At 42.9% G+C, this 27,218-nt stretch overlaps 2 protein-coding genes across 5 annotated transcripts; one reads left to right on the top strand and one right to left on the bottom strand.

Moving 5' to 3' along the window:
• Positions 1–537: 537 nt before the first annotated feature.
• Positions 538–19,397, top strand: LOC125006670 (potassium voltage-gated channel subfamily KQT member 2). Of its 3 annotated transcripts, XM_047582937.1 has the most exons (20): positions 538–1,002; positions 2,750–2,900; positions 3,175–3,265; positions 3,587–3,713; positions 3,794–3,969; positions 4,675–4,800; positions 6,931–7,041; positions 7,611–7,706; positions 7,971–8,065; positions 8,151–8,219; positions 9,426–9,455; positions 10,237–10,316; positions 10,787–11,014; positions 15,557–15,604; positions 15,822–15,930; positions 17,008–17,139; positions 17,297–17,417; positions 17,497–17,672; positions 17,753–18,360; positions 18,555–19,397. In XM_047582937.1, exons 1-19 carry the CDS (start codon positions 870–872, stop codon positions 18,354–18,356), a joined length of 2,703 nt encoding a protein of 900 aa, XP_047438893.1. In that variant the 5' UTR covers positions 538–869; the 3' UTR covers positions 18,357–18,360; positions 18,555–19,397. The 3 variants fall into 3 exon arrangements, with proteins under 3 accessions (XP_047438893.1, XP_047438892.1, XP_047438894.1); XM_047582936.1 differs by having other exon boundaries at positions 17,753–19,397; XM_047582938.1 differs by lacking the exon at positions 15,557–15,604 and having other exon boundaries at positions 17,753–19,397.
• Positions 19,398–19,589: 192 nt separating this feature from the next.
• On the bottom strand, positions 19,590–26,924 carry ddx27 (DEAD (Asp-Glu-Ala-Asp) box polypeptide 27). 2 transcript variants are annotated; one of them, XM_047582939.1, is made up of 21 exons: positions 26,727–26,924; positions 25,801–25,950; positions 25,404–25,463; positions 25,101–25,272; positions 24,950–25,002; positions 24,790–24,876; positions 24,408–24,513; positions 24,150–24,323; positions 23,905–24,055; positions 23,724–23,823; positions 23,497–23,638; positions 23,246–23,399; positions 23,089–23,170; positions 22,681–22,858; positions 22,501–22,607; positions 21,091–21,187; positions 20,921–21,012; positions 20,066–20,186; positions 19,900–19,996; positions 19,764–19,823; positions 19,590–19,693 (listed from the first exon to the last, which is right to left on the bottom strand). In XM_047582939.1, the coding sequence occupies exons 1-21, from the start codon at positions 26,808–26,810 to the stop codon at positions 19,678–19,680; spliced, it is 2,283 nt and encodes a 760-aa protein (XP_047438895.1). In that variant the 5' UTR covers positions 26,811–26,924; the 3' UTR covers positions 19,590–19,677. The 2 variants fall into 2 exon arrangements, with proteins under 2 accessions (XP_047438895.1, XP_047438896.1); XM_047582940.1 differs by having other exon boundaries at positions 19,900–19,993.
• Between the last annotated feature and the right edge of the window lie 294 nt (positions 26,925–27,218).

Below are 27,218 nucleotides of genomic sequence, written 5' to 3'. Positions count from 1 at the left end.
TACATGTGTGAATGTCCCACAATTGCACCAGTAACAAAAATCAGAGTGGCAACTTTGAAATCTACCACCCTGAACAAACAGTCCCCATTTGAACCAACAACCTGGCACAAATCTACCTAAACTTACTAAATAGCAAGATGATTCCATTCCAAATATATGTCGACGAGCCATCAGTTTCAGTCTGCATACATTATATCAGTAATGTATGCAACAATGTATGTGACCAAGCAGGCAGCAAGAGTGTGAATGAAGAGCCAGCTAAAGAACCTGGGGCAGGTTGCTCAGGTGCATGTGATCTGGATCAGCAGCTCCACCCATCTACCTGCAATGAGCCTGCAGAAAAACAATCAGATCTTACACCACATTGATGAATTATGTACTAGGCTGTAACAGCCTCCCAGGATTCTAGGCGATTGGACAACCGGTTACCACGGTAACCACACACACACACACACACACACACACACACACACACACACACACACACACACACACCTTGCGCTGCTGCCTCTCCACTGGTTACTATGGTTACCGGGTCCGGATAATCGGTGGTTTCTGATGAGGCTGATCGTGGTTCCCATGGTTACCATGATCGGCTGATTACCTCTTTGTTAACCTCTGATCAATAACCTATTTTTGACGTCATTCTGCTTCCGTTATTTGCGGGAAGTCGATAAAAAAACAACCTCCGACCAGCCAATCCGCATCTCTCTGCGGGTTTATTTCCTCCCTCTATCCATCCTCTATCCTCCATTCTTCCTCCTCCTCATCATCCCTCTCCTCCTCCGCTGCACCGATGCTCTCATCGGGCCTGTCCCGACTCGGAGCTCCGTCCGCCCGCTGGCTTTAAATCGGTACGTCGGTGCGTCATGGTGCAGAAATCCCGGAACGGCGGGGTGTTCCCCGGAGCGCAGGCCGACCAGAAGAAGCTGAAGGTCGGCTTTGTGGGTCTGGAGGCCGGAGGGACGGAGTCCAGCCGGGACGGAGCTCTGCTCATAGCAGGTAAACTTAATTATCAGGGGCTCAGGTGGACAGTGGTCTAGGTTTTAGGTCGGGTATTTATCAGGTATTTATCAAGTATTAATCCAAGTATTAATCCAAGTATTATTCAGGTATTATTCAGGTATTAGTCCACGTATTTATCAGGTATTATTCAGGTATTAGTCCAAGTATTTATCAGGTATTTATCAAGTATTAATCCAAGTATTTATCAGGTATTATTCAGGTATTAGTTCAAGTATTTATCAGGTATTTATCAGGTATTATTCAGGTATTAGTCCAAGTATTTATCTGGTATTTATCAAGTATTAATCCAAGTATTTATCAGGTATTATTCAGGTATTAGTCCACGTATTTATCAGGTGTTTATCAAGTATTAATCCAAGTATTTATCAGGTATTATTCAGGTATTAGTCCAAGTATTTATCAGGTATTATTCAGGTATTATTCAGGTATTAGTCCACGTATTTATCAGGTGTTTATCAAGTATTAATCCAAGTATTTATCAGGTATTATTCAGGTATTAGTCCAAGTATTTATCAGGTATTATTCAGGTATTAGTCCACGTATTTATCAGGTATTATTCAGGTGTTAGTCCACGTATTTATCAGGTATTTATCAAGTATTAATCCAAGCATTTATCATGTATTATTCAGGTATTAGTCCAAGTATTTATCTGGTATTTATCAGGTATTATTCAGGTATTAGTCCACGTATTTATCAGGTATTATTCAGGTATTAGTCCACGTATTTATCAGGTATTATTCAGGTATTAGTCCAAGTATTTATCAGGTATTAGTTCAAGTATTTATAAGGTATTAGTCCAAGTATTTATCAGGTATTTATCAAGTATTAATCCAAGTATTTATCAGGTATTATTCAGGTATTAGTCCAAGTATTTATCAGGTATTTATCAGGTATTATTCAGGTATTAGTCCAAGTATTTATCTGGTATTTATCAAGTATTAATCCAAGTATTTATCAGGTATTAGTTCAAGTATTTATAAGGTATTAGTCCAAGTATTTATCAGGTATTTATCAAGTATTAATCCAAGTATTTATCAGGTATTATTCAGGTATTAGTCAAAGTATTTATCAGGTATTTATCAGGTATTATTCAGGTATTAGTCCAAGTATTTATCTGGTATTTATCAAGTATTAATCCAAGTATTTATCAGGTATTATTCAGGTATTATTCAGGTATTAGTCCACGTATTTATCAGGTGCTTATCAAGTATTAATCCAAGTATTTATCAGGTATTATTCAGGTATTAGTCCAAGTATTTATCAGGTATTATTCAGGTATTAGTTCACGTATTTATCAGGTATTATTCAGGTGTTAGTCCATGTATTTATCAGGTATTTATCAAGTATTAATCCAAGCATTTATCATGTATTATTCAGGTATTAGTCCAAGTATTTTTCTGGTATTTATCAGGTATTATTCAGGTATTAGTCCACGTATTTATCAGGTATTATTCAGGTATTAGTCCAAGTATTTATCAGGTATTTATCAAGTATTAATCCAAATATTTATCAGGTATTAGTTCAAGTATTTATAAGGTATTAGTCCAAGTATTTATCAGGTATTTATCAAGTATTAGTCCAAGTATTTATCAGGTATTATTCAACTATTAATCCAAGTATTTATCAGGTATTAATCAGGTATTATTGACAGCAGAAAGAATGTCAGTTCAGCTTTTTCTTTCTGCTGTCAACTGTCTCTGAACTGTCCCTCTTTTGTGTCCAGGTGGGGACGAGGGTCCTCGGCGACAGCGCAGCAGCGTCTCTGGAGGAAAGAAACCTCCCAAAAGAAATGCTCTGTATAGACGCCTGCAGAACTTCCTGTACAACGTCCTGGAGAGACCCAGAGGATGGGCCTTCATCTACCACGCCTACGTGTAAATACCTGCTCATTACAGACCACATTTAGCTCCAGCTCTCCTCCGTAGACACACCTGCTGCCTGCTAGGAGGCTTCAGCTCCTCATGGATAAGAGTCAGGACGTGGTCTGTAGTAGACCTGGACATCAGCCACAGTGCAGTTAAAGTTGTTTTCTTTCTGAAGGTTGTTGTCTGGGACATGGGCTGGAAACTGGTTTGAAGGATTATTGATCTGTCGCAATCCAGGTCTTAGATCAAGTGTCTCAGTTCTTGTTCTGTGTTTTGTGCTCAGGTTTCTGCTGGTGTTCTCCTGCCTGGTTCTGTCTGTGTTCTCCACCATCAAAGAGTATGAGAAGAGTTCAGAGGACGCCCTCTACATCCTGGTAAACACTCATCTGTTGTTAGAAAGTCACGACAACGGCAGCACAATCTCTGAATGTGTTAAGAGCACATGTTCTGGTTTTATTTTGGAATATTTGATCAAACGCTACCAGCTGATATTTGCATCATCAGATCCTTTTAAACAACAACCAGTCTGTTCCTGTTAACCGTGTCGTCTTTTATGTTCTATCATTTCTAATCATTTGAGACTAAGAAAGACGTGAGTCTCATTATAGAGTTATAGAGTCTACGGGGGCTGGGGTCTGAAATAAAAGGGTTATAATGAAGATGAAGTTGGCTGTGTGCCATTTGTGCTGTAACAGGAGGTGGTGACCATTGTGGTGTTCGGGGTGGAGTACATGGTGAGGATCTGGGCTGCAGGCTGTTGTTGTCGGTACAGAGGATGGAGAGGACGACTCAAGTTTGCCAGGAAACCGTTCTGTGTCATCGGTGAGTCTGACGACATCACGAATCTACCTGTTTACATTCAGAGCTATGTCCAAGATAATCGTCAACTTGTCCCTCTGCAGACATCATGGTGCTGATCGCGTCCATCTCTGTGCTGGCTGCCGGGACTCAGGGAAACGTCTTCGCCACATCTGCCATCAGGTCTCTTCGATTCCTTCAGATCCTCAGGATGATTCGAATGGACCGACGAGGAGGAACCTGGAAACTGCTGGGATCAGTGGTTTACGCCCACAGCAAGGTCAATCAATCAATCAATCAATCAATCAATCAATCAATCAATCAATCAATCTCTCACTCACTCACTCACTCACTCACTCACTCACTCACTCACTCACTCACTCACTCAATGAATGAATGAATGAATGAATCTGTCAATCAATCAATCAATCAATCAATCAATCAATCAGTCAATGAATCAAGCTGTCAATCAATCAATCTGTCAGTGAATGACTGAATGAATGAATGAATCAGTCAATCAATCAATCAATCAGTCAATGAATCAAGCTGTCAATCAATCAATCAATCTGTCAATGAATGAATGACTGAATGAATGGATGACTGACTGAATGAATGAATGAATGAACATACATAATCAGATTGGTGGTGGGTAAAGACTCAAAGTTCAAGACAGTCAGAGGAAGACATGGACAACGTCAGCAGTATTGGATTATTGGTTTCATCTTCCTGACACCAGATCTCTGTCATTGATCCAAGTTATTGATTGGTCCTTGTCTTTGTGCACAATTTCAGCCAAACCTCTGAGCTCATTATTTCCCTTAGAAGCAGCATTTCTGGAACAGACGTTGAATGTGTTGCAGCAGAAAAGAGGAAACTGTCCAAACATTAAGATGATGACAGTATTTATTGTAATATCTGTAAATGTGACATTTGAATCCTTATCTCTTTTTTTCCTACGTTAAACCGATATTCTCTCTGTCTGCAGGAGTTGATCACAGCCTGGTACATTGGCTTCCTGTGTCTCATTTTAGCCAGTTTCCTTGTGTATCTGGCTGAGAAAGAAGATAATGAACAGTTTGAGACGTACGCTGATGCCCTCTGGTGGGGACTGGTGAGACTAACACACAATAATTTATAAATTACAGCTGCAGTGGATTTAAGCACCTTGTGAATCAGTATCTTCAGTGAAGAAGAAAAGGTTCTTATTAAACCCAGGTCAGCTGCCGTTGACACTTGAAAGGACACTGTGGACACCAAGCTCCTAAAAGAAATTATAACTAAAAGATGAACCACTCTTTCAAAGGATGAATAATTCTGATTCCATGCATCAGACCACACAGCACACATCTGATCAGTCAGAAGAGATGAAATACAGGAAGTTATGGGTCAGTCACAGCCTCATGAGGATACTTAAAGCTGGACTAAATGGCTGAAAGGACCAATTGAACAAATCACAGCAAGTCTAAAGTAGAGACTTCATAACAAAGATAATTAGATATAACTGTATAATTAAAGAGCTGGAAGATTGTCAGAGTTAGTGTTACTAAAGTTGAGGTATTGATGCTCTTGACTGGAGGCTGTTGGCTCAACTAATCACTCTGGAGGTCAAACAAATCATGAATCCATGTTTGATTAGTTAATCAAACATGACTAAGTTAATATTTAGAGGTTGAACCTGTGAAACATGGAGCACCTCAAGAAAGAAAGAGACACTATTTTTTATGTGAAGCAATGTCTTCCTTCAGTATTTAAATTCTAGGATGTCATTATATGCAGATTACTCTTTAGTGTGTTGTAGGTTGATACTGTAGGTTGATGCTGTAGATAGATGCTGTAGGTAGATGCTGTAGGTAGATACTGTAGGTAGATACTGTAGGTTGATGCTGTAGATAGATGCTGTAGGTAGATTAGGTAGATGCTGTAGGTAGATGCTGTAGGTAGATACTGTAGGTAGATACTGTAGGTAGATGCTGTAGGTAGATGCTGTAGGTAGATACTGTAGGTAGATGCTGTAGGTAGATGTTGTAGGTAGATGTTGTAGGTAGATACTGTAGGTTGATGCTGTAGATAGATGCTGTAGGTAGATTAGGTAGAGCGTGTAATGCTGTAGGTAGAATACTGTAGTAGATATTTAGAGGTTAGATGCTGTACAGGTAGATCTGAAAGAAAGAGAATATTTGTAGGTAAAAATGCTGTAGGTAGATTTAATGTAGATGTTTTAGTAGATACTGTAGTAGTGCTTGTAGGTAGATGACTGTAGGTTAGATGCTGTAGGTAGATGCTGTAGGTAGATTAGGTAGATGCTGTAGGTAGATGCTGTAGGTAGATACTGTAGGTAGATGCTGTAGGTAGATACTGTAGGTAGATGCTGTAGGTAGATACTGTAGATAGATGCTGTAGGTAGATGCTGTAGGTAGATGTTGTAGGTAGATGCTGTAGGTAGATGCTGTAGGTAGATTAGGTAGATGCTGTAGGTAGATGCTGTAGGTAGAGGCTGTAGGTAGATGCTGTAGGTAGATGCTGTAGGTAAATACTGTAGGTAGATGCTGTAGGTAGATGTTGTAGGTAGATGCTGTAGGTAGATGCTGTAGGTAGATGCTGTAGGTAGATGTTGTAGGTAGATGCTGTAGGTAGATACTGTAGGTATATTAGGTAGATTAGGTAGATGCTGTAGGTAGATGCTGTAGGTAGATGCTGTAGGTAGATGCTGTAGGTAGATGCTGTAGGTAGATACTGTAGGTAGATGCTGTAGGTAGATGTTGTAGGTAGATACTGTAGGTAGATTAGGTAGATGCTGTAGGTAGAGGCTGTAGGTAGATGCTGTAGGTAGATGTTGTAGGTAGATGCTGTAGGTAGATACTGTAGGTAGATGTTGTAGGTAGACGCTGTAGGTAGATATTGTAGGTAGATTAGGTAGATGCTGTAGGTAGATACTGTAGGTAGATACTGTAGGTAGATGCTGTAGGTAGATTAGGTAGATGCTGTAGGTAGATACTGTAAGTAGATGTTGTAGGTAGATACTGTAGGTAGATGTTGTAGGTAGATTAGGTAGATTAGGTAAATGCTGTAGGTAGATGTTGTAGGTAGATACTGTAGGTAGATACTGTAGGTAGATGTTGTAGGTAGATGCTGTAGGTAGATGCTGTAGGTAGCAAAGGCCTAAGTGTGTTGAAATAACTAGAAATATGTCTGAGTTAAACACACAGTGGTGATTTCATTGGTTGGTTTCTTTCTCTGTCAGATCACCTTGACAACCATCGGTTATGGAGACAAGTTCCCCATCACCTGGAATGGACGTCTGCTGGCTGCAACTTTCACTCTCATTGGAGTTTCTTTCTTCGCTTTGCCAGCTGTGAGTCATTCTGGGTTTCTGTGACACACCTGATCAGTTCATCACTTCAATTCAGTTTTCAATTGTATTTATTTCTAGTGTTAAGAACAACACAAATTATATCAAGACGCTTTATAAAATCTGGTCTGAAACCTCCATAGCAGCATGAAGGAAAAATTCCCTTTAACAGGAAGAAACCTTGAGCAGAATCAGAACCAGAACCAGAACCCGGTTCATATACAGGGACCCATCTACCTAATGCTGGGTAAAGACAGAAAGAGAGAAAAGAGACAAATCCATCTGACTAAAGCTTCCATGTAGAACCTGATGATGGTCCAGATGGAACATGTAGAACCTGATGATGGTCCAGATAAAACATGTAGAACCTGATGATGGTCCAGATACCAGATGTAGAGTCTGATGATGGTGGAGGTGGAAGTGAAGGACTGCAGGAGGCCCAGGAGACTGGGCAGGTTGATGAGACCACGACAACAGATGGAGTTTATGGAGCTTCACAGGTCACAAACACACAACTCCAGACCAGAGACATTTACCTGTTTGTGTGTCCCTTTCTCTTCCCATGTCCACAGGGCATCCTAGGCTCTGGTTTTGCTTTGAAGGTTCAGGAGCAACACCGGCAGAAACATTTTGAGAAGAGACGAAACCCAGCAGCTGGACTCATCCAGGTGAACCAACATGGCCACATCTGTTTCACTAATGGATGAGCGCTGTCTGTGTCTGAAACTAGAGAAAAACACGGTTCAGATCATTTTATACGACAGATGAATGTTCAGCTGTGGTGAGGTGTTGAAAACGAACTTCCCTCCAGACAGGATAAATATAAGTGACGAGGGCAGGTAATGTACAGTAGATGCAGATGTTCGGTCTGAAAACGACGCTGAACACTGAGCTGGGCTCTTAGACAGTGTTTTCCTCTTCTCTTTCCACAGGCTGCCTGGAGGGTTTATGCCACAAATCTGAGTCGAACCGATTTGACGTCTACCTGGGATTATTATGAGAGGACGGTGTCTGTCCCCATGTACAGGTGAAAGTCCACCATCCACCAGATGTCTCCTCAAAATTTCCTGCATGACTTCAATGTCATCATGTTTACCTTTGTGTGTTTTCAGGCTGATTCCTCCTCTCAACCAGTTGGACTTATTGAGGAACCTCAAGAACAAATCTGGACTCTCCTTCAGGTCTGAAAGATTTCTGCAGCCCAAACATTATTATGACCTGCCCAGTACAGCATAGGCCTTGACTTATCAAGACCTCCCAGGGTGTGCTGTGGTATCTAGGACCAAGAAGTTAAGAGCAGATTCTTTAAGCCATTGCTGTTTCAGTGACTCGTCCAAACCTGGGATTAACTCAGCCCCCTGTCTATGTGCTTACACATTATATGTACCATTGGAAAACTTAATTTCTTGAGTTTAGAATGATGCATACCATTTCAGGATACAGTCATAACTGCAAGCTCAGTAAATACTTATGTCAGACCAGGCCTGGATCTGAGACTCGTCTATTGAGCGTCACAGTATGAACAGATTAAACACCAACAAAAACAGTCCCTGTTCCAAGGGTTCTTTAGTTAGCTTTCATATATCAGCCACACCGTCAAACCAAAACAGCTCTGAACTTGTGATTGACACCTCTTTTGTCGCAATAGACGACAGTTTCTACAGTGACACAATAGCCACTGAGTGGCTGCTGCACAAAATCTGCTCCTATTGTTTTGCATAAAGCTCAGGTCAATTGCAGTGCACGTCATTGGTGGGAGACACATTAAATAGCTGAAAACAATGAACAATGAATTTCTGAAAACAATAATATGCGGGTTGATGGGTGGTGTTTCCAGTCATGTGCGTCTACAGTACTGTGGCACTCATCATGCATAGCTACGCCACGGAGGGTTACGCTGTCGAATGCATTTATTCATGTGCACTGGTATGTCTGTATAGTTGTGAAATTACGCCACCAGTAACACCACTGGGCTGTAAGTGCAACCTTTCATTACATCCCAAGATCATGTCTGATTCATTACCATGGGGTTAAGTCCTGCAGATTGAGGCTCTGTCTCAGTAGGTAGAGGGAGTTGTCCACAAACCAGAAGGTCAGTGGTTCAATCCACAGTTCATGGACCAAATACCGGAGTAAAACACTGAACACAGTTGTTTCCAGTGTTTTTACTGGTGTGTGAATGATACATGTGTGTTATGACTGTAAACAGCTTAGAGAACCAATAGGTACAAAATCTCTGTATACTGTACATAGAAGAACATTTACTGTGACATTAAAGGATCTGCTGTCTGAACAGTTCAACTTCTACACTTTTCTTGTTTGTAATTCCCTGATGTCAAACAACCACATTATAAATTAAATAAACACTGTTTTCTGTCTGTCTCCAGGAAGGACGTCCAGCCTGAACCGTCTCCCAGGTCAGTCTTCAGTTTTGATTTTCCCTAACCCTTAACAAATATGTAGTATTTTACACAATGTTATAAACTCTACTTCTGACTCTTCATTTTCTGCTCTCAGTAAACTTTTTTTTGTTGGGATGTCACTGAATTTGAAATTTGTTGTTGCTGCTACATGTTCAGGAGCTCTGTGTCGTTTGATTAGCTGCAGAGACATGATGGTGAAAAGGACAGTGAGGCTCATTTCAAAAGCTGCTGGTGATGCAGAAGCGAGAGATATAGAAATGTTTTTGTATGATGCATAGCTGGTCTAGAACCCTGGAGGATTCAAAGAACGCAACAAATCAAAATGCTTATCAGGTGACTGAAGCTTTTACTGTAATTAAAAGTTAAAGACTTGATAGACAGGTCATTGCCAGGGTTCCCAGTTTGTCCTCCCTGTCATACCAGGTCAGTCCCGACTTTATCCATCTCCCTCCCAGGTGTGATCAGTGGACAGCAGGCAACACCTGTCTTCACTCCATAGTATAGGACATGCAGACCTGATGAAAGTCTTTGTCCTCAGAAGTCCTGGTACCTGTTACACTTATGAACCGCTGTGTTCAGATCAGCCTGTTTATCTAAAGCCTTGACCATGTTTGTCCACCATTTGTCCACTGTCCTCCCAGAAAACCTGTGATGTCCTCTCAGTAGATGAACAAGACAGACATGATAAAGAGATCCAGCAGGACATTTGACAATAAAGGACATGTCCTTATTCCAGGTCTAATGAAACCTATCTATGTCTCTGTTGTACCTCCAGTCAGAAAGTCAGTCTGAAAGAAAGAGTCTTCTCATCTCCACGGAGTTCAGGAACCAAAGGGAAAGGTTCTCCTCAACATAGTGAGTGTTTAATCCAATCATCCCACAGATGATACCGTTAAGATACAGTGCTGTTGCTGTGCAATATTTTTCTCTGTAAGTACTGTGCAGTTTATTAATCCTATATTGTCTCTTTTATACAGCGTTTATAAATGTATATACTGTATACTGCATATCAGTATTCCTGCTCTGCTCCGAGCCATTGCACTGAAATTTCAGTTGGATGGAAATCTAAAAGTCTATCTAAGGTCTAATACCTGAAGTCCCAGGTTTGATCAGATTCTGAGTCCGAGATTAACTTAAAGATGCCTGTTTTCTACATCATATCCTAGTCATATTCGATTCAGGAACAAATAGAAGTCCCAGCATGTTCTGTAGTTTAGTTTAAACCCAAAGATTTTTTTTGTTTTCCCCCAGTCAGAATGAAATAATCTCCCTTTAAGCTGAATAAACCAGATCTGAGACCTACCATCTTTACTTCCTGTGTGTAGTGGTTCCTACGGTTGGGCCTGGTATTGCTTCTGGAGTGGGTCCTGGTGTAGTTCCTGGAGGTCCTGGGGGGACAGGGGGGGTCCAAGCCTTGCGCCGGTCCCCCAGCATGGAGCCCAGTCTGGAAGAAAGTCCCAGCAAAGTTCCAAAGAGTTGGAGCTTTGGAGAACGCAGCAGAACAAGACAAGCCTTCAGGATCCGAGGAGCTGCCTCCCGCCAGAACTCTGAAGGTAGGACCGTCCAAATCCAACCAATCAGTTTAAAATCCATCCTCTGAAATAAAAGACATGTACCATATGGTTAATGTCCAGAGACAACAAAGGGTTTAGAAGGAAACATAATTAAAACAAGATAAACACTGTTACTGGGCTGTGACTTCGAGGTAGTTAATGCTAAATGCTACATAATAGCCATGTTTTTTTTTTTTGTTTTTTTTTATTTAATTAATGTTTTTATTCATTTGACAGGTAAAAGTACATACAATGAGAAGTAAAGTTTTTTTTCTTTTTCAAAAACAACAACAACCACTTGTTCCCTCTCAACCCCACCCCATCCCAGTCCTACAAAAATTTGTTACAGATCAGTAATAACACACATCCTTCCTTTTTACTGTAAATAGACAAGCGAATATAAAGGTACACAGACAATTAAAGGAGAATAAAAATAAATAAAAAATAAGAAAGATTCCACAAAACAAAACTGAGAAGTAATATTTTTACTGGAGAGGCAAAGAAGGCACTGAGATGAGGCAAAGAAGAAAAAGAAATTTAGTCAAAAGTCAGTTGTCAGAGGTGAACATGTCATTTGTCCTGTAGTGTCTTTAATTTAGCTATGTAACTAATCATGTCACCGTCAACGATAACCCTGCCAAGTTCTTGTTCGCAATCTTTCTTGATTTTATCAAGAGATGTCCCTTTGAGATATAAGGTGTACATTTTTGAGATAAGGCCTTTCTGATTTGTGGGAGTGTCCAAAATTCAGTCAATTAGTGAGTTAAGTTGGATACTGGCAAAATGAGTGCTATTTGATTTAACAAAGTTACGAACCTGGAAGTATCGGAATAGGTGAGACTTGGGAAGGTTAAAATTTTCACATAATTTGCTGAAGCTAGCGAAGGTATTGTTAATATAGAGATCACTTAGCCTGACAAGGCCTGAACTCTGCTATAGAGAAAAGGCATTATCAAAGCTGGGAGGGAGGAAGAGGTGACTTTTATGTATGGGGCTGTGATCTGACAACGATTGGGTTACATGTGTATTGGGATGATTGAAAGGGCAATTTTGATGTAAGTAGAGCTAGGACTGATGTAGAACAGGATTAAGCTTCCAGTTTACACCAGTTTAGTTCAGGTTCGCGAATCCAGAGAGTCATTTTGCTTATGTTAGCTGCCCAATAGTAGAGTCTTAGGTCAGGGAGTAACCTAAGACCTTTGTAAAAACTCTCTCCTTATCCTGGGGTCTTGCCTTTTCATATAAAAGATGAAATTAGCTTATTTATAGCACAAAAAAAGGAATTGGGTAAAAAGATCGGCAAGCTTTGGAAAAGATACAGAAAACATGGAAGCACGTTCATTTTGATGCAGTTTACCCTGCCTGCTATAGATATATGCAAATTACACCATCTTTCCAGATCTGATTTAAGCTTGTCGAATAGCGGTGAAAAGTTGTTCTTGTAGAGATCTGACATCTTATGGCAGATATGCACACCTAAATATTTAAAGCTGTTTTTAGACACTTTAAATGTGAGATACACAAAGCGGATCCCAAGGGCTAAGTTATTTACAGGAAAGCATTCACTCTTTGAGAAGTTCAATTTATAACTGGAAAAAGTTCCAAAGCTGTTTAGCAATTCAATTATCTTAGGAATGGTGGTTACTGGATCAGAGATAAAAAATAATAAATCATCCACATAAAAGTGTATGTTCCAAACCACATCTGTGTATTCCTTTGCTAAAACTGGCCGATTTAAGTGCGATAGACAAAGGCTCGAGTGAAACAACAGTGGACTCAGAGGGCACCTTTGGCGGGTCCCTCTGTAAAGTGTGAAACATTGGGATTTCATCCCATTAAGGCTTACGGACGCTTTAGGGGAAGAGTATAAAAGTGAAATCCAAGATATACACTAAGACCCGATGCAGAACCTCTTTAAGACCTTCAACAGATACAGTAACTCCACTCCCCCCTATCGAAAGCCTTCTCCTGCATCCAGGGAGACCACCAAAAGAATGTCGAGGAAGCAGCGGATGTTGGAGAAAGAGTGTCGGTTTTTCATAAACCCGGTTTGGTCATATTTTTGTTCTGGCGTCACACACCAGTGCAGTGGTTATGCACGCACGCATTATCGGACTGGAAAACTGCAGTTACCGTATACATGCTGGAGAAAATCGAATTCCAATCGCATTATCTGGGCGTCTCAATCAGATAATGAGAACTGCGATTTTAATCGGAGTAACGTGTTTACATGCACTTGAGTTCTCCTGTTATAGTCTGATTAAGGCAATAATTCGTTTTTAATTTGAGTGAGAGTTTGAGGCAGGGGTCCCTGGTCCAGAGAGTCATTGAACATATCTAAAAGGAGAGGGATTAATTTATCAGCAATTTTAAAAAAACTAAAAACTCTATAGGGTAACTGTCTGGACCAGGGGCCCTGCCACTTTGCATTAGTTTAATTGAGTGGGTCAATCCATTTCACTCTTCTGAGTAGAAGATATGGATGGGAAATTATCCAGGAAACTCATCATGTTTGTTTTGTCAGTTGGGGATTGTGAAGTATATAGTTCAGAGTAAAATGTTTTAAAGGTTTCATTTATGACAGATGGCATTACGGTAAGTTCACCTGAAGGGGTTCTAATCTGTTTAATTTGCTGGGATACTAATTAGCATTTTTTTTGGCGTGACGGTGGCATCCTGCCTTCTCAACATGCTTGTAAAGAAACAGAGGGATTTTCTGTTTCTTGTGTTGACACAACAGCAAGTTATAGTCCATTTGAAGATTTTGTCTCTCCTTGTCCAATTCAGGGGATGGAGATGTTGATAATTTTCTATCCAATTCTGTTATGCTTTCCATGAGTTGTTCCTGTTTTTGTTTTTTTAAGTTTATTTAGTCTCACAGAATAAGATGTAAGCTCTCCTCGGACTACCACCTTTAATGTCTCCCACAGTAGAGATGGGGATATGAGGTTAGACTTGGTGGTAATAAGATAATCATCAATTACTTTGGAGATTGTATGGCAAAAGTCAGCATCGTTTAGCAATGTGCAATTCAACCTCCGTGGAAGGCGTGTCTTTTGTAAAAGTGTAAACGAAAGGTCGAGTAGCAGTGCAGCATGGTCACATACCACTATCATTGAATATTCTATGTTATCAACAGCAGGGAGAAAATAATTATCAATGTAAAAGTAATTAATTCTTGAGAATGTATTATGGACCGGAGAATAAAAAGAAAATATATTTTTTTTTAATTTTTTTATCAGGATAGAGAAAGCGCCATGAATCCACACCTCCCATAAACAATGAAACTGCTTTGGTCATTTTAGAAGGAGAATCCTGTCGTGGGCAGGATTTGTACAGTTAAGGTCACCCCCTAAGATTAATTGGTGGGAAGTTACGTATGGTAAAAGTGAGGTTACTTTCCTAATAAATGCCTCATTGTCCCAATTAGGTGCATAGAGATTAACAAGAACAACAGGTACATTAATAAGGGAGCCTGAGACTATGATAAACCGGCCTTGGTGGTCAGCTATAACGTTTGGTGGGTAAAACTGTATTTTTTAATGTATCAAAATCGCTGTACCCCTTGCTTTGATACTAAAATTGGTGTGGAAACTTTGGCCAACCCATGAAGCCTTTAACCTCTGGTGATCCTTAGCGATCAAATGCGTCTCCTGTAAGAAAGCAATTTCTGTTTCAAGAATTAAGTTTTAAGCGGGAAAATACTCTACCCCTTTTTACTGGGCCGTTGACCCTTTTAACATTCAAAGACACAAATCTCAGACAAGATACCACTTTTTTTGTAGTATTAGCCATAATCAAACTTGTAAGTATATGGTAGGGAAAAAGAATACTTTGTAGAAGGACGTAGTGTTACAAACAAAAAAAGAAATAAAAGCAAATCTGTAGGATCTACCACCCTGGTACCCCAAAACAGAAACCCTTAGAACAGGAAACAAATAAACACATCTAAACCTCCTCTAAACCTCCCTTAGCTTGTCCTAAACATGCTAGCCATGTTTTTAATTACACACTGAATGTTTTCTGACAGAATTTCTAAGAGGTACAGTTAATCAAGGAAAAAGTTTTAAATATTTATCCTTGTTTAGACTGGCCTAAAAATTATAACGAATACAATGTTCATTAATCTGCAGATGTACACAACATCAGCTGATATACATAAACATAAACAAACACAAGACAGAGGAAGACGAGGAGGAAAGAAAAAAGGAAACAGATCAACTCTCATCATCTGTGCTTCAGCAAAAGACTGTCTAACTGGTGTAAGCTTGCTGTTAGCTGCTAGTTGTTAGATGCTAGCTCTAGCTGTTAGTTGATATCTTATAGGAGTTAGCTGCCAGCTGCTAGTTGTTAGCATTTGATGTTAAGTCCAGCAGATATGTGTGGGTCAGGTGTTTAGTAATTGTCGGGATGTTCCTTTAAATTTGTGGCAAAGACAGTTTCTTCTTCATTGGTTTTTGTGGGTAGAGATAATGTTGTTGATGATGATGAGTACGATCTTCCTCTGATGAAGGTGTTTCCTCTCTCCTCTTCCTCTTGTAGTGCTGATAGAGATGCAGGACGAAGAGTTCAGGCAGAAGAGCTCCCCAGGTCAGCACACAAACACATAAACACCAGAATACATTAGTACACAAATTAATACACACTAATACACACATAGCCCCTTTTATGCCCTACATCACTGTGGTTAGCTGGACGCTGGAGTATTTAAATGTTTAATGTTACAGTACGTATTGGGTCCTACGAGGGCCTGGGCCTGGATCTGGGCCTGGTTGATGTTGTCAGACTCATATTGCTGTCGTTTCAGATGCCAGCCTGCCGGGAGAAGACATGGCCGACGACAACAAGAGCTGCCACTGTGAGTTTGTTCCTCAGGATCTAACCCCAGGGTTAAAGGTCACCATCAGAGCCATCTGGTACGAACTTTGGTTTGTTTTCATCAGGAAATCATTTTGTTTATTTGACCTCCATTCATTGCTTTTCTCACTCTTTATTTGCTGTTTATTATGCAGCGATTCATGCTTTTTATTCACTTTTTTTATTTGTGCTCACCCCAGGGTCAGTGGTCTCCATCAGCTATTGGGTAAGAGCAGTCAGTCTGACCTCAGTTAGCTTCATTGTTTTCCGTTTCACTATGTTTCGTTGTGTCCAACTAAAACCTCCTCTGTTAAGACATTTTTATGACTGTTGGTTCTCTTATCTCTGTCGATGTTCGTCCTGTACACCAGTGTGATCCAGTCTTGTCAACTATCTAAAGTTTTCAGTTTCTGCTTCAGATCAGTTTTACTCAGCAGGTCTGCAATAGTCCAGCTGTCCAGTCCTAGACCTGGATGAGATGTAGAGCTGCAAACCTCAGCACATGTCCGTGTTCACTGACACAGTGTCGGTGTCCTACCTTGGTTAGGTTCTGGTCTCCTTATAAATAGAATAAACCTGTGCAGGTTGAAGATATATTAGAGTTTTTGTGCTGGTTTGTCTTTGGAGACATCAGTGGACTTCAAGCTTTGCTCCAAGCATAAACATAAAAAACAAATAACCTTCATCCCCACAAAAGAGGAGATTCATATCAACAGCATATATGAAACTTCTGGTCTGTTCCCAGTTGGACATTTCTACCTGTTCAAGTTGAGTCAAATGAACACATACACCACTAATAAGCACTCGATGTGGAAGGGAATCAAACCCTAAACCCTCTGGTTCATGGACAACCTGCTCTACCTTCGGAGCCACATCCACCCGCATAGCCAGGATTGCCTTGGAAGGAGGATCTGGTCTAGTCCAACAGTTATTTTATTAATACGGATCCATCTAAGTTGACAAACCAAATGGTTCCTGCTTCTGAGCTTTTTTGTTGGTTTCTGAGGCCAAAGACATCAGTGAGGACAGTGAGAGACACAGAACAGCCTTTTTGCCTTCAGAGATCTCTGTAGATGGATGTAGTCCATAAGTCCAGTTGGACTGTCTGACAGCTGTCTGTCTTTGTCCTCTGTCAGCATCATGCGCTTCATGGTATCTAAGAGGAAGTTTAAAGAGAGTCTTCGTCCCTATGATGTCATGGATGTGATCGAACAATATTCAGCTGGACACTTGGACATGCTCGCCCGCATCAAGAATCTCCAGTCAAGGTAATACCTCAGCCCAAAATCTTTAGGCTCACGACAGCAGCACCTCATAACTCTCTTAGTATGATTGGCATCAGGCCAGGTGAGGTCTGGGTGAGGACTCTGGGTCCCTTGGTCCTGATTGTCAGGTCTAACTCTAACTCTTGATCCTGATTGTCAGGGTGGATCAAATAGTTGGAAGAGGAACTCCCGTTGCTGACAAGGACCGTCCCAAAGCAGCCAGTGAGGAGCTACCTGAGGACCCGAGCATGATGGGGCGGCTGGGGAAGGTGGAGAAGCAGGTAACCAATAGCAACCACACTGTCAAACCTGCTGTTCTGTCTTGAATTTGATGCATTGACTGCCGGTCTTGTCCCTCAGGTTCTGTCCATGGAGAGGAAGTTGGACTTTCTGGTAAACATCTACATCCAAAGAATGGGAATCCCTCAGGCTGAGACTGACGCCTACTTTGGATCCAAGGAACCGGACCCAGCACCACCTTACCACAGTCCAGTGGATCACCTGGAAAAGAGCCAGTCCATCTCCAAAATCTTGCAGTTAGTGTCTCTTAGTTATTCCTGGTTTACTGCTTGTTTACTCCTGGCTTACTTCTACTCCTGGTCTACTCCTGCTGCAGGGTGCTGCCTGGCGACCACATAGACAAGACCCGGTCCGTGACCAAGATGGTCCGATCGAGCAGTTCTACAGGACACAAGAGCTGCAATGCCCCTACCTGCCCACCCTCCACCTCCTGGCAGCCTATCAGCTCCCAGCTACACCAGCATGCCCCGCCTCATCCACAGCGTAGCCATGGTAACACTCCAAGCCCCATAGGCGATGGATCACTGGTTCGACTCCCGCCCCCTCCGCCTGGAGAGAGACATGGTGGAAACCGATCAAACCGACACAGTACCGGAGAGCGCCCGGAGAGAGGAGGAGGGGCAGGAGGTGCAGGAGACGGAGGATCCAGTGAGACTGGGGGAGGAGGGGAAGAGGTGAAGCCTGACAGTGACACCTCCATCTCGATCCCGTCGGTCGACCATGAGGAGCTGGAGCGCTCCTTCAGCGGATTCTCCATCTCTCAGTCCAGAGAGAACCTGGATTTCCTCAACAACAGCTTCTACTCCTCCACCCGCTGCGCCACCGTCCGACCATACATCGCTGAGGGGGAGTCGGACTCGGACTCCGAGCTTTGTGCCCCTTCACCTCACTCAGACCAGGCCTGGACCGGAACCAAGTAGGCAGGTGACTCAGAAACTTTATATACCAGCTAGAGGTTCACAGTGAAGCATCATGGGAACTGACGGCACTCAGCAGCCGGTGTCTGATTAATGTGAATGTTGAACGTGTTCAGCAAATGTTTGTCCTCAGCCTCATCGGTCCACAGCTGATTGGTTGCTCCTTTCTGTCACTTCATCCCCTGAATGCATTATTTTTAGGTCCGGTCTGTTTAAGACCTCCCTCCTGAAAACCCAGGTCTGCGCGAATTGGTCGGCCCTTTGTGGTCGCATCAATCAGTAACTATTAATCTGATTTCTAATATTTATACATGCTTTCAAACATTTCTGTCATTTGTGTTGTGGTTGAACTGTCTCTCGGTTTTATCATCGACCTCCGCAGAACGAAGTGAGAGACGCTTCACCAACGTTTCCTGGGACGGGTCAGGATAAGACAAACATTTATTTGAACACAAAACCTGCTGCTCACCAAAAATGAGTCAACTTTGTGCAGATCTGTGATGTCTGATTGTATTAATTATGAATAGTACTAATTAAGAGCCTTTAATCACAGGAAAACCCTTGTCACTCAAGTTGAATCTAAAACCAAACGTCTTACTAGATTCAGCTGAGGGCAGCAAGACGAAGAATACTCGTGGTTTTCATTGACTCACTGTAGTGACATCATCAGTTAGCTTAGCATTTAGCACAGCACTCTGGATTAAATGGTAATGAAACTGTTGGAGAAGATCATAAAGGGCCAGAAGTGAAAGTATTAACAGGTGCTATCTTACACCAGTGACGTGGTTTAATCTGATAAACAGCTGACTAGCTGCGACTCGGACGGACGTGGACAACAACAAACAGAAACACCTTGTTTACATCATCACTCCTTAAAACATTACTGTGTATATATGACATCATCATCTGTTTGTTTTCTAATTCTTCTGTAAAAGCTCATTACAAACTCAATTAGAGGAATGCTGTAACATATAACAAGGATATTTATTAATTCACAGGGGCAGTTTGTTTTATGTCTTGAATAAACTTCATTGTTTACATGGACACAACTGTGTTCTGTACGTTCCTTCACTGGTTCTGATTTAATTTTAAACAGCTGACAAAGTTCAGATGAAATAGTTTCATGTCTTTTAAACGTGTTGTCTTGTACAAAACACTGATTATTATTAATTAAAAGCCACTATTAATTATCACAGGATAAAATTGTGTAACTGGTCTAATTTATGAGGACATCAGTTTTTTTTAATACAGACTACAACTTTATTTCAAACATGTCAAACTAACAGAAATAATGAGAAAATAAACATCTGCGTCCGTCTCTGCTTCACTTCCTCTTGAACCTGAGGGACAAAGCAGAATGTCAATGACCAAAATAAACTTCACTGAGATGAAGACGACGGACAGACTCACCTGTTTCCACCTGGACGCTTCCTGTCCAACCCCAGACGTTTCCTGTCTGCAAAGGACGGCCTATAAGGAGACAGACAGTGAGACAGGTATCCTGGGATGGGCAGACAGGTGTGAGGACAGATGGACAGTGTCTCACCCGGCTCGGTAGTGTTTCAGAGCCTTGCTGCTTGTGTTGGTCAACTCTTTATCGAACACCGACTTCCTGCCTCCTTTTCCTCCTTTCTGATTGGCTGCTGCAGAGACGGTTTGGTTTAGAAACATCTCAGAGGGTTTGTCTTGCTCAACATTAGTTTGAGTTTTACCTGGAGCCGGCGTCTCGTCTTCAGGCATCGCTCTCGCTCTCTTTGGTCGTCTCTCTCTCTTGGCCGCCCGCTCAGCAAACATCTGAGCCTTCAAGATCTCAAACTGAGTGCGCTCCTCAGACTAGACCACATCACAGGAGAGGAGGTCAGGAAATCCATTAAAGACGAAAACAAGCACTCACTCAAGTAAACAGCATTTGATAACTGGAGTCTGGCTCTTAGCGACAATGAATAACACAAACCTTAGCAAGCAAAGAAACCTTGTTTTAGCTTGGGGGCTGATGTCAGAGAGTTGGCTGACCCTAACCCAAACCCAACACAACCCTGGGCCTTAACCCTACCACCCCCAACCCTGGATCTAGCCCTAACCCAACACAACCCTGGATCTAGACCTAACCCTAACCCTGACCCTAACCCTAGCTCTAGCCCCCGAAATACAGAACAGCCCTGAAGAGCTGGATAGCAGCATGAGGGTCAGTTTTCCCTCAAAGTCAGTTTTCAACTAAATCTGTATCCCTAAAAATACAGAGATGTTTCACCAAAAAGTGTTTAAGAAACTGAACTGGACTTGTCGAGTTTCTTGAAGACGTTTCATCTGAGTAGCTTCTTCAGTTCCAAAGGACTGGGGGGAAAACTCCACAAGTTCTTAAACTCTTTTTGGATAAAATACGATCTTCACAGACGCTTCACTGTCTGAGCAGATCCAACCAACTGTGCAACGTAGAACTGTACAAAAATGCGTAAATCTTTGATTTTAGGAGCTTTTTCATGTTTGACTTTAGTGTTGTTTCTGATATAGTTCCCAGGACCTTTAAACTGATCAAGGTGATCCATTATTGACTGAGTGGTTTTTACCGTCATCTCCTTCTTTCTGCCATCCTTCAGGAACTTTTCTCTCTTCTTCTTGGTCCTCAGAGCGAGATCAAACTCCTGCAGAGCCTTCGACACTTCAACACAACAAGCAGCAGTTAATCATGGCAGCAGCAACAGAGTTAATGACATAATGTGAATGACGTGGAACTCACTGCGACTCTGTTTCCTTTCTTTCTCAGTCTGAAACCAAACTCTCTGTGATTCAGTCGATGCTGCAGATCCATTGAGACGCTTCTGAGCAACACTCAACTACACACACACACACACACACACAGTAAATAGACGGTAGTCTAAAAATCTAAACACATTAACTTAACAATTAATAACTACATGACATTTGTTGGTAAAGATCGTAGTATATATTGTTTATATATTATATACACTATATATATCCCAGTACTAGTAACAGCTCAATAATACTACAGTGTACTATAGTACAACAACTGTTCTCCAATTTTAAACACCACCACAACACAAGTACTATTTAATAGGGGTGTAACAATACAGAAAATCATGCTCCATGTGCCTCGGTTTCACCACAAAGATGATCTGAGTTATTTGCTGTGTTTGTTTTGGGCGTTTTTTTTTCTTGTAGCAGTGATGTTCCCAAACTCCCGTTCTGGGAACTCACCCGTGCACCTGGGGCCGGTTCTGCTGGGTCAACACACTGACGTCATTTAACGAAGCGACAAAGTTCAGCCTCAGTGGCTTCTGGTTGTTGGTAACTACACAACGTGTACAACGTGGCTCGACTCTGATCGGTCAATCACCAACAGTCAGTGGTTATTTCTCACTGTCCCTGGACGCCTGGCAACCAGATGGACGCCTGGCAACCAGATGGACGCCTGGCAACCAAATGGACGCCTGGCAACCAGATGGACGCCTAGCAACCAACAGCACCCATTCTGAAGGACAGGTGTTGTGTTGTGTAGTAGATGTTGTGTAGCAGTAGTTGTGTAGCAGATGTTGTGTAGTTGTGTAGCAGTAGTTGTGTAGTAGATGTTGTGTAGCAGATGTTGTGTAGCAGATGTTGTGTAGCAGATGTTGTGTAGTAAATGTTGTGTAGCAGATGTTGTGTAGTAAATGTTGTGTAGCAGATGTTGTGTAGCAGTAGTTGTGTAGTAGATGTTGTGTAGCAGTAGTTGTGTAGCAGTAGTTGTGTAGCAGTAGTTGTGTAGCAGACGTTGTGTAGTAGACGTTGTGTAGTTGTGTAGTAGATGTTGTGTAGCAGTAGTTGTGTAGCAGACGTTGTGTAGCAGACGTTGTGTAGTAGACGTTGTGTAGTAGACGTTGTGTAGTTGTGTAGTAGATGTTGTGTAGTTGTTGTGTAGCCGACGTTGTGTAGCCGACGTTGTGTAGCAGATGTTGTGTAGTTGTGTAGTAGATGTTGTGTAGCCAACGTTGTGTAGCAGTAGTTGTGTAGCAGATGTTGTGTAGTTGTGTAGTAGATGTTGTGTAGCCGACGTTGTGTAGTAGATGTTGTGTATTTGTTGTGTAGCCAACGTTGTGTAGCAGTAGTTGTTTAGCAGATGTTGTGTAGTTGTGTAGTAGATGTTGTGTACCTTGGCCTCGGATGCTGCCAGCTCTCTCTCTTCTCTCTCCAACTTCATCACAGCTTCAACATCTTTCTCCAGTTTTGAGACCAAATCCCTGAACTTCAGGACCACATCTGGACAAAAGAGAAACAGTGTCCACCTGGATGTCTCCAATACGTCCCCTGTATGTCTCTAAGGTGTCCTTACCTGGGGGAATGACTCGAGCCTTCACGCTGTCCTTAGCCGTCTTCACCACCTCCTTCAGCATCTTCCTCTCAGACTCTCCCACCAGAGACACTGAACGTCCCCAACGTCCAGCTCTTGCTGTCCGTCCCACTCGATGGACGTAATGTTTGATGGTGGACGGCATAGTGAAGTTTATCACCTGGGAGACAGAAGACACTCTGGTTACCATGGTAACTCCACCCGTAGGTAGCACAGTAACAAACTACAACTCCTGGACATTTAAAGAGACGTCCCTACAGGGGATAGACTCCAGGCCATTTAGTGGGACGTCACTACAGGGGACAGACTCCAGGACATTTAGTGGGACGTCCCTACAGGGGACAGACTCCAGGACATTTAGTGGGACGTCCCTACAGGGGACAGACTAACCGTTTTCACTCCATCGATGTCCAAACCTCTTGCTGCTACGTCTGTTGCCACCAAGATGTCAATCTGATCGTCTTTAAAACGTCTGGGGGACAAATAAAGAACGTTAGGTTCTATGCGAATACCTGAGGTTCTCCAGTCTCTGGTTCTATCTAAGTACCTGAGGTTCTCCAGTCGCTGGTTCTGGCTCAGTTCTCCGTGCAGTTCTCCGACCTTCAGCCCCATCAGTCCCAACAGGATGTGGAGTCTATGGGCCTGTTTCCTCGTCTGAGTGAAACACATCACGTGGTCTTGGAAGGTCCGAGTCAGCAGAGCTGAGGACAGTTGGCAGTAGAACAACAACAGTATTAGTAGAACGTTAAAGAACCATCGTGGAACCTGCAGTGGTTCTACAGAACCATTAGTCCGTACCAGCTACCACTGCCTCTCTGTCTCCTTCTCTGTGAGGTCGGATCCGAACAAACTCCTGACGAAGGAACGGGGCCACGTCAGTGTTGCTGTTGACGAAGATCCTGATTGGCTGCTTCAGGGAAACAGCTGCCAGGTCCTTCACCTGGAAACAGGTCACATGACACCTTTAGACCGGTCACGTGACACAGGTCACATGACACCTTTAGACCAGTCACACAGGTGCATACCTCCTCTGTCATGGTGGCAGAAAACAGCATGGTCTGTCGGTTGTAGGAACATAACCTGATGATCTCCTTCATCTGTTCCTCAAAGTACTCGTCCAACATCCTGAAAGAACCAGGTAGAACCACACAGGTGAGCGCTGGACGACAGGACAAACAGGTCGTCCTCCACAGGTGTCGGCTTTACCTGTCAGCTTCGTCCAGAATCAGGATCTCGATGTGGCTCAGCTCAAAGCTCGGCGTGTTGTGAAGGTGATCGATGAGCCGACCAGGTGTAGCGATCAGAACATCAGGCCCCGCCCTCAACGCTGCTTCCTGAGACTTCAGGTCCAACCCACCTGGAGACAGGACGGAGACCAGAGCAGGTGATCAGAGACCAGGACACAGTCACAGAGTTGATAATGGTCGACTAATAATGGTAACCAGTCGTACCAACGGCCAGGCAGGTTGTGATGGAGGTGAACTGGGCCAGCTGACGGGCCACAGAGTGGACCTGGATTCCCAGCTCTCTGGTGGGAACCAGAACCAAGACTCGGGTCACCTGGGACGTCCTGGGCTTATAAACCAAGCGCTCCAACACAGGTAACATGAAGGCGGCCGTCTTCCCTGAGAAGAGGTATTCATCTCATTAGTTAATCTGGTCCCAGTACCGTGAACTGGTCCCAGTTAGTCCCAGTGTGGTGGCGTTACCTGTCCCAGTAGCGGCACAGGCGCACAGGTCTCGGCCCAGCAGACCCACGGGAACACAGGCCTTCTGGATCGGGGTCGGCTGCTTGAAGCCCAGAGCGGTGACGGCCTGCAGGGACACACCAACACAACAGTCACCTGGCGAACAGCAGCTGGACAGGTCCAGTTTGGCCAGGTCCAGTCTGGCCAGAGCTGGAGCAGGTCTGCCAGTAGCTAGACTAGAGAACTGGACTGATGTCTGACTGATTCGGACCTGGATGGTGTCTTCATAACAACAAATGTCAACCAAGAGAACAGTCGTGTTCGAGGTGGTACCAGAGCTGAAGCGCTGGGCCGTTCTGTAGCCATGTCATCCCAGCTCAGAACATGCATGTTTGTACTTTACCTTCAGGATGGGTCTGGACAAATTCATGTCATCAAACGTCAGCTGATCATCGTACTGAGACGCGTCTTCATAGAATGACTCTGGAGCCTAAACACAAACACAGCTGTTACCACGGTAACCAATGCACGAGCACACCACGTCACCGCTTCCTCTTCCTCACCTCCTCCTCGGCCTTCCTCTTCCTCCCCCGACGTTCCTTTTCTCTCAGAGTGTCTGACAGGAAACAGGACGTTCAGTTTTATTTCTACTTTATCACCAGCTTCTTAAACCACAGCTGCTTCCCCTAATTCAAAAGGAAACACTGGACCCACCTGATTTGGTCAGAATCTCTTCATCACTCGAACCAAACTCATCATCATCATCATCATCATCATCATCATCATCTTTATCATCTCCATCAGTCTCTCCTACAGAGGGCTTCACATCGTCCTCCTCCTGGTTCTTCACTGAGGAACCTTCACCAGCATCACAAGACGACTTCTCCTGCAGATCAGAACCAGGCCACAGGAATCAGAACCAACCACAGAACCAGGCCACAGGAATCAGAACCAAGCCACAGGAATCAGAACCAACCACAGAACCAGACCGGGAAGGAAGCAGAACCATGGACTTACCTCAGCCTTCCTCTTCTTCCTGATTTTCTCTATTTTCTGGTCCAGAGTTGTCGCTGTTCTCTGTAAACACAAACACAGTTATCGTTCATTTCTCCACTAGAGAAACACTGAAGCCTAAAACCTCCTGCTGCAGAAGGTAAATGTTTGAGACGACAGACGTGATGTTTCCTGGATGTGACTGTTACTAAGCTGAGTTGAGGTGGTTTGTCTGAGAGAACTCAGGCTGCTTCTCCTTTACTCTGACTACAGCAATAAACGAGAAGGTCGTAGATGTTGAAGAAGAACCTCTGTCTGTTTGCCAGAGTCACTTTGTTTATTATTATTTGATCGAAAATCAAATGAAGATTCAGTGAAATAAAAAGAGGTCCTGCTTCAGACGGGTTTTAGGAGGTTCTACCTTGTTTTTGAGCTGTTTCATGACGTCTGCCATCACCCAGCTGTCATCATGATCCACGTCTCGCTCTCCAAACTCAAAGTCACCGTTAAAGTCTCTCGACCCACGACCCCCAAACTTCTTCTTCTTCCTGTTCAGGACGATCGGCTGCTCCTGGACCACGACAACAGGTAACAACATGCAAGCAGGTAAGAACAGGTAAAAACAGGTAAGAACAGGCCTGAATCTGAGAAGAGAGGATATGTTCAGGTACTTCCAGGTCAGATCTACTTCAACCAGGAAGTCAAACAGACAACAGGGATTCCAGTCTGATCAGTATATTTGTGGATGTATATAAAGCTGAAGATAAAATAATAAAACCCCAGTTATTAGTCCTGCGATAGGCTGGAGACCTGTCCAGGTGGGACAGAGTCCAGCGACCCCCACGACCCCAGTGAGAATTGATTAAGTGGTCCTGAAGATGAAATGGGATAAACATGAAATAAAAGTCCCAAATCTGTGACTGAGTGGACGTTTAACCTGTGACTCGTCTGTTTTTATAAATCACTTGATTCTACAAAGAATTGACCATAAAATAAACAAGAGATTAGAATTAGCTGAGCAGAAGTTGGCTTCATTATAGAATTAGATAATTCATTATATTTAAGGCTTTATAAATTATCACCCAGAAGGATAAACGGTGCGTGGTCAACGGGAAGACAATAAAAACTAAACGTTTGTTTAATTCTCGTTGTCTTGTGTCTTGCTTGTAGTTTAATGAATCAATGTCGTTATTATGAATGAGACATGAGTGGGTGAAGGTACGTGAAATTATAAATGAATATTTACCGTCACACTAGTTTAATCAACGTTAAAAACATTATTGATAAGTAATAACGAATAATTCGCTGTTTTCCAGCTGGACCCTGGTTCGGTGCCCGGAGACTCACCTCTTGGTCGGACTCGGAGTCGGGTTCGTCCGGACTTTGGTCCTCGTCCCGGATGGTTCCGATCAGACCCAGCTGCTCCAACATGGCGAACTATAAGTGTGTCTAGTCCAGGTCCAGGTCCAGGTCCAGGTCCAGCTGAAAGTCCAGGTCCAGATAAACACTCACACGTGTTGACAGAACCCGGATGTAACAGCAATTTGTTTCCGGTTCGTTTCTTCTTTGTCGGTGTTGAGGCGGATGTGAAACAGCGCCACTAACCGGCCTGAAAGAAAAAAGAAATATTATTTGACCTAAATATACTGTGTGTGTGTGTGTGTGTGTGTGTGTGTGTGTGTGTGGTGTGTGGTGGGGGGGGGGGGGGGGGGGGGTTCTGTTCTGTTTTATGACAGAAAACATCTGGAACATCCTGGAAAACCTTGAGTTTCCTGGAAAGACTTGAGTTTTAGGCACACTGACCTGGAGGACAGGAAACAGGATGGACTAAAGGACACA

The sequence above is a fragment of the Mugil cephalus genome, chromosome 4, assembly GCF_022458985.1.
Source record: "Mugil cephalus isolate CIBA_MC_2020 chromosome 4, CIBA_Mcephalus_1.1, whole genome shotgun sequence".
Lineage (NCBI taxonomy): Eukaryota > Metazoa > Chordata > Actinopteri > Mugiliformes > Mugilidae > Mugil > Mugil cephalus.
This window is presented reverse-complemented; position numbering and strand designations above follow the sequence as displayed.

What these genes read in the sequence shown, in the direction of transcription:
- LOC125006670 (XM_047582937.1), top strand. Translation starts at nt 870, where the DNA reads ATGGTGCAGAAATCCCGGAACGGCGGGGTGTTCCCCGGAGCGCAGGCC. An exon ending in CTCCCGCCAGAACTCTGAAG is followed by an intron (nt 11,015 to 15,556) that starts GTAGGACCGTCC and finishes TTCCTCTTGTAG; the next exon opens with TGCTGATAGAGATGCAGGAC. An exon ending in TGGGGAAGGTGGAGAAGCAG is followed by an intron (nt 17,418 to 17,496) that starts GTAACCAATAGC and finishes CTTGTCCCTCAG; the next exon opens with GTTCTGTCCATGGAGAGGAA.
- ddx27 (XM_047582939.1), bottom strand. Translation starts at nt 26,810, where the DNA reads ATGTTGGAGCAGCTGGGTCTGATCGGAACCATCCGGGACGAGGACCAA. An exon ending in ATTCTGGACGAAGCTGACAG is followed by an intron (nt 23,824 to 23,904) that starts GTAAAGCCGACA and finishes TGGTTCTTTCAG; the next exon opens with GATGTTGGACGAGTACTTTG. An exon ending in TGGCAGCATCCGAGGCCAAG is followed by an intron (nt 21,188 to 22,500) that starts GTACACAACATC and finishes GTGTGTGTGTAG; the next exon opens with TTGAGTGTTGCTCAGAAGCG.